At 35.1% G+C, this 6,448-nt stretch overlaps 1 protein-coding gene across 1 annotated transcript in view; it reads left to right on the plus strand.

Moving 5' to 3' along the window:
• tmem8b (transmembrane protein 8B) overlaps positions 1-6,448 on the plus strand; it is a 67,373-nt gene that overhangs the window by 34,546 nt on the left and 26,379 nt on the right. The window contains exons 8-10 of the mRNA XM_015375587.1: positions 83-206; positions 2,935-3,077; positions 5,702-5,880. Of these exons, the coding sequence (XP_015231073.1) occupies positions 83-206; positions 2,935-3,077; positions 5,702-5,880 (446 nt within the window). The remainder of the gene's footprint in view (positions 1-82; positions 207-2,934; positions 3,078-5,701; positions 5,881-6,448) is intronic.

The following is a 6,448-nucleotide window of genomic DNA, read 5'->3' on the forward strand; positions in this document are numbered from 1 at the left end:
CATCCATCCATCCATCCATCCATCCATCCATTTCAGTTATAGAAACTGAATTAAATCCCTTTCATTTTTCTCTTTTTTTCAGAATCTGTTGCTGGGTTTTTCCTCTCTGTCAACATCTCCTCTAACGTTACCAAACTCAGAATTCCCTACCCACAAACAGGAACCTGGTACCTCAGTCTGCGCTCTTTATGCGCCACTGTACACGGGTAAGATGGCAATGGTCCTTAGCTGCAGGTATATTAATTCAGCCAGATGTAAAAGATAATTTATTTACAGAGATGGTTAGATGAATTTAGATGGGCTATATCCTTTCTTGTCATTACATACTGTAAAGCAGGGCATACACTGTGCGATATTTTCAATCGTTTTACGCCGCTACAACTCAAACTATACGATAAAACCGCAGGGTTTAAAAGTTCACAGCCCACGATGAATGTTCTTACACTGTGCGGCCAGATGCTCTGATGCAACCTTATGACGGCCGACCGACTATAGGTTTGATTTTCTCCGGACCTTACAAATCCTGATTGGGAGGTGGTCGTGAAAGGCTGATTGCCCCTCGTTACCCTCTGTGTACTACACGAAGCACGATGCACGATCAGGCTGAAAGTCGGCCAGATCGAAAAATTCTCGCAAGACTGGAGAATCGGCTCGAAAAGGGCAACAGATTGTACAGTGTATGCCCGGCTTTAGAAAATGATACATTCTTTAAATAGCTGTAGAAGATTTTCACGATGTTTTGGAAAGACCCGCCCTCTTCCCTCCAAAAAAATAAAAATAGAAAATGCACATGTACCACCCTGTATCCACTCCCGGGAGGGAATGCCTTTTAAACCTTTGTGAGAGCATTCATGAGTCCATTTCTCCTTGTACATGCTCTGTTTATAAGTTGCTGTTTGCATCGCTCATGCAAGCTTACTTTCAAAAGGAAGATTTCTAAATTTTTCCACTATTTCATGCTCACTATTGGTAAGTTGAAATGCGGACGAGCACGTAGGACGGCCTTAAGTAAACATATCACCAGAATGATTTACAATTAGGCGATCAACCGGCTGATCAACCCGGAAAAAGAACATCCTCCACCATACCCTTAAGGATCTTGCCTGGTACTAAAGTTTAGGTTAGCAAGCAGACTGGAAAAAAACTGGTCTGAATGGCGTTGTAAATATATTAAAATGGTTCTTTAGAATATATAAATAAACAGGATTGAGATATCTATCATCTGTTCCCACTCTTAGCGGTGGATAAAAATATTTCCCAAAATATCTAACAGGTCTTTACAGTGGAAAGGAGTCTGTAAAGTGCACTCTAAGAAGGATTCATCCAGAAAGTATAGAAAAAAAAGAAAGAAAAGAAAGTGGATTTACAAGCAAATATTAATTGAAACGAGCTGGTTAATTTTTGACGTTCTCATAATCAGTTCACAGCCTTGGTCCCAACACCCCATAGCAGCATCACAGAGAAGCTGTTTACTCTTCTCTGCTGGAAGACGATCACAACACAGGATGTAGAGTTTATTTATAGAACGTTTTCAAACAATCGCTACCTTGTTAAACAAATTTAATAATTTAGCACCGGGATATGGAAACCAAGCTCTTCTCCCATCTGTCGTCCAGCAGTTCAGTTTATTATCTAGATGCAAGTGACATCTAAGAGCAACTCTATTTTCTATATTGAGAAATGTAAACATAATTGATGATTCAAACAATTAGGTATATTTCTTTCTCCCTAAAAGTATTATAAATAATTTTATTGCCTATTTTGTTATAGGTTACATTTCAGTATGAATTATGTAGACTGCAACTTTACCTGGCACAATAACATATAAGCAGACCAAAGCTGTCAGCATATTGTGCTTTCTGTAAAGGTCACAGCTCTTATCGTTTGTGGACTAGATTACGTCTTGTGTTCACTCCAACAGTTTGTGCTCTACAGATGAATTCACACATTTCTTCTCAGAGAGTTTATTTTAAGTCCATGTAAGAGATGTCACTGAGAAAATTTTGGACAAATAAAGCTATAAAGTCATCCAATTAAAATATATTTCTAAGTTTTTTAGTGTTGGGGATTCAGCAGATTGATTCATTTTACAGAATGTTACATTATGAATGAATGTGAACAAAATTGAATTAAATGCTGTTTTTTGCAGGACCGACCAGGGTTTCCAATTGAATATGAATCACAGATAATAAAAGATGGTGTGGGACATGTACTCATCCTCATTTGAAAGCTTAACTAAGGTTTGAAAATGAAGGTTGCATGCACATAGCTGTGTGTTACATTTCACACTTTAAAAGATGCAAAATCAGCCCAGGCTCACTTCAGAAGAAAACCGCAAGTGTAATGGGTTGGTCGTCATTACATGTACTTTTATATTAAAATGCAAATCAAAAGGAGGTAAGTTAAAGCTTTTATGAACAGGAAGAAAAAATATCTGAACGGGCTTCAGTCTCGGTTAATGGCAAGTTGTGAGAAAGATAAATCATGGTGAGATATAACTAGCCCGTTTAAAGGCAGGCAGAGCTATTGGATCTCTATATTTTAAATAATATATACAAAAATACTTAAAGAGTCTTAATAGTGTGCAGGTTGTGTTGCTGCATTGTTTAAAACCATGATATTTTGCAGAAGAAAATGTTTTATTAAGTAAAATATCCCTATTGTTTCCAAGACATGCTAGGTAAGATGGTTATAAAAGCAAACAAACAGCTGTAGCAAAATGTGAGGGTTTACAGTAGATTATAATGTATTAGATTGTTATTCTGCAGAACATAAAGATAGATCTATGGTTCAAAATAGTTTATTTAATCCAACATTTTAAATTATGTGTTATGAAAGAGAACCTGGAAAAGAAAAGCACATCCAGGAGAGGAGAAGTAGAGCGTAAAAAAATCTGAAGTTATATGTAAAAAATCTGTTTTCTCTTCTCCCTAGGTTTGAAGGATGCACCAATGTAACTGCACTGGTATATATGCGTGCTTATCTGACTCCATGCATCAATGATTGTGGGACATATGGACAGTGCAAGCTCCTACGAACCAACAACTACCTTTATGCTGCATGTGAATGCAAAGCAGGTAACCATTTTTATTTAAGAGCCATTGTGAATCAGAGCATCTCTGTTTGCCAGACTGACTTTTTGTGCTTTTTGATTAATTTCACTTGTTTTTATTTTACTCAGAATCAGAATGAGAATCAAGTTTATTGCCAAGTAGGTTTGCACTTACAAGGAATTTGACTTGATGTTGATTGTGCAGACAAATTAGATTTATATACAGAATACAGAATCTATAGCTATATACATTATAAAACATATAATACACTATATACAATATTTAGTATATAGCTATATACTATATACACAGTAGACTGTGCTATAATGTCACACAGGACGCCTGGAGATGCTACGTTCATGTAAGATGCTACGTTGGTCTAAGCTTGCTGTAAGCTCATTTTAGGTTTAGTCGTCTAACAATGTCTTCCTTTGATTTTATTCTTATTTCCAACTCAGTCAGCAGCAAACTGATTACAGCGTGCTGTTTTAGCACAAGTGGGAAAATAATTAACCAATATCTTATCCGATAAATCTCTTCTTTATTTAATATTTATCAGTAAATTATAAGGAGATGCAGGACCATTAATTATTTAATTGATTTTAGATTAAAGGAAAGACACAAAAACTACACAAGGTACAACATACAGCAATTAATATTGGATTAATTGTGAAATATGTCGAATTTAAGAAATAGAAAACATATGGGGTTGGACAAGTCATTATCCTGAAGATAACTAACAGAAGTGCAATTAAAAAGTAGGGACCACTGTCCACTAGGCCTTGTATTAATCTCTTCACATAGGCTGTTCAGACAACAGTAAAAGGCATTCTTAATTACAAACAGCTTTTCAATAAAAGATGAGCTTATGAAGCCAAACAAAGACTGTCCTCAGAGGCTTTTTTTTAAATCCTGTGTTTGATCTTGTTTTATCCGAGCCCGTTTCTCTTCTGTTGAATCCATTGTCATACTTCATGTGTGCCTTTGCTTCCTGGCAGAGCTACAGCAATCACCACTTGCCCTCGGCTTGTGTTAACTCAGCAAAACCTAAGTTAAACAGTGCTCTAAAATTGTTGTACTTACCAAACTTTTTTTTTTATGTTGTTCCCTAGACATGGGCGATATACTGTAGAAATATTAATTATCACAATATTCCTGCTACAAAGCAGTATCTCAATATTTATCACAATACCTCTGCCAATAAATAATACAGTTAGGATGCTATCTTGGAGAGGGAGTAGAAAGTGAAAACTCTTTATATTCAATTTTATTCTTTTTCAAAATACGACATATAACCCAAACCAAATTCTTTTAAACACTATTAGAATTTATACATTAAAGAATACAAAAATATAGATATACTTCTCAAGTAGCCATACAGTATATTGACATGTCCAAAATCCATTTGTAATTCTGTGTATCAGGTCAAGTATGCATTCCTATAAGCACAAAGCAAGCAAAATTCTTAGGTTATAATCTCCAAACTATCACATTAAAATGCTAAGAAAATTGCTGCCACCATGTACTGTCTGGTAGGCCACACATATTGTCTTTGTTATTGGATCTAAAGCTTATGCTTATCACTGATGTTGTAATTTTCTGTTATTCCGTGTAATGTTGAAATTGTGTACTGCTCTACACTATTACTATTACATAGTATTTTTTTGTAGTTTGCCTTTTTATACATCTTCTGTGCCTCTGATAAATTACTACTGATAAAATAAAATCCAGTACGTTAATTGCCTTTAGAAGTCACCTAACTAGAAAATAGTCTGACATTGAGTAATTTAATCTGATCATATATACAGCTGTTCTATAAAGGTCTCAGAGGTTTGGTAGATAAATACCAAATTTAATTTGGTATATTGTTGCAAGAACAGCATCTGATAGGTCAGGGATAACCCTGCACAGAAGTTAAATGCAGGGTTAGATTAAAAAAATTATATTCCAAGCTAAGCTGAAAATATAAAATATTTTTTACATCATCTGGAAATACAAGAAGACATTGGATATGATTTTGTCAAATAAAGAGCATAAAAACAAATAAAACGATAATTTCCATATTTCTATTAGTAAAAAAAAACAAACATTTTCCTTCTGCATTTGAATCAAACAATGATTTAGATGCATAATGTTGGTCTACTCCAATGAAATACATAGAGGTTTGTCTTATTTTGATAAAATGTTGAAAAACCTTTTTTAGCTTAAAACAGACAGAAAAACAAGCAAAAAAGTGCTGATTTTTAGAATTGTTTTATTTAGTATGTCTGTTTATTATTATCTATCTTAGCAAAGCTGAGGTAGTTCACAATAGGAGGGAGTTCACTCCAGGAGAATCTATTGTACTTGATAAAAAACCTCACCCAATTCTGATATTACTAAAAAAAGAGCTGCTGCTGCTCATCGTGTTTTTGTCAAGACATACATTTTTTATACCTTTTAAGAGATATGCAAAATTCAAATGAGAATATTATGAAACGATCCGTTTCATCTTCCATTCAAATTCCTTATCTCTCATCCACAAACGGATTTAAAAAGACTTTTTCAAAGTTCATATAGAGTGCAGCACAACTTAACGATAGAGAGCCTCTTTAGATCTCTCCTTCCTGCAGTCAGGCTACAGCTCTGACAGTGTGTTTGTCTAATAGGCTGGAATGGCTGGGGCTGTACCGACAACTCTGAAGCCTACTCTTACAGCTTCCAGCTCCTCTCCACCCTCCTGCTCTGTCTCAGCAACCTGATGTTCGTTCCACCTGTGGCCATCGCTATTCGAAGCCAATACCTGCTGGAGGCTTCAGTCTACATCTTCACCATGTTCTTCTCCACGGTGAGTCCCTTCTAAATGATTAAACTGATGACTAAAATGAATTTGAAACCAATGTGTTTGATCTATAGAGTATAAAAAGACATCCTTTTTCTGTTCTCACGGCCTGATTTCTAGCATGGTGGATGTTACAAAACTATTTCTATTTGCTTGACATAAAGATATTGAGAGATGGGGTGTTCTTGTAATAAAGTTTTATGATACTTGTTCTTACAACATGTGCTCTAAAATGCTTTCTAACCCACAAAATCCTTGTGTTATGATGAAAAATTCCAAATAGGTCATGCAAGATATATAGGTAATGAAGAGAATTGTGGACCTCCGTTAGTCTAGAACAACTTCCAGATACCCAAACATGTCACTGGAAATTTGAAGCATTTAGATGGTATTATTAGCAGCATGTTTAGTTGTCATACCATTCAGAATAAAGGCAAGGCAAGGCAAATTTATCTGTATAGCACAATTCAGTACAAAGACAATGCAAAGTGCTTTACATGATTAAAATACAGGAAGATAAAACAGATTCAAAGCAAGTAGGAAAAATAAAAAATAAAATAAAATAAAAAATGCA

Source organism: Cyprinodon variegatus, unplaced genomic scaffold, assembly GCF_000732505.1.
Source record: "Cyprinodon variegatus isolate N-32 unplaced genomic scaffold, C_variegatus-1.0 Scaffold121, whole genome shotgun sequence".
Lineage (NCBI taxonomy): Eukaryota > Metazoa > Chordata > Actinopteri > Cyprinodontiformes > Cyprinodontidae > Cyprinodon > Cyprinodon variegatus.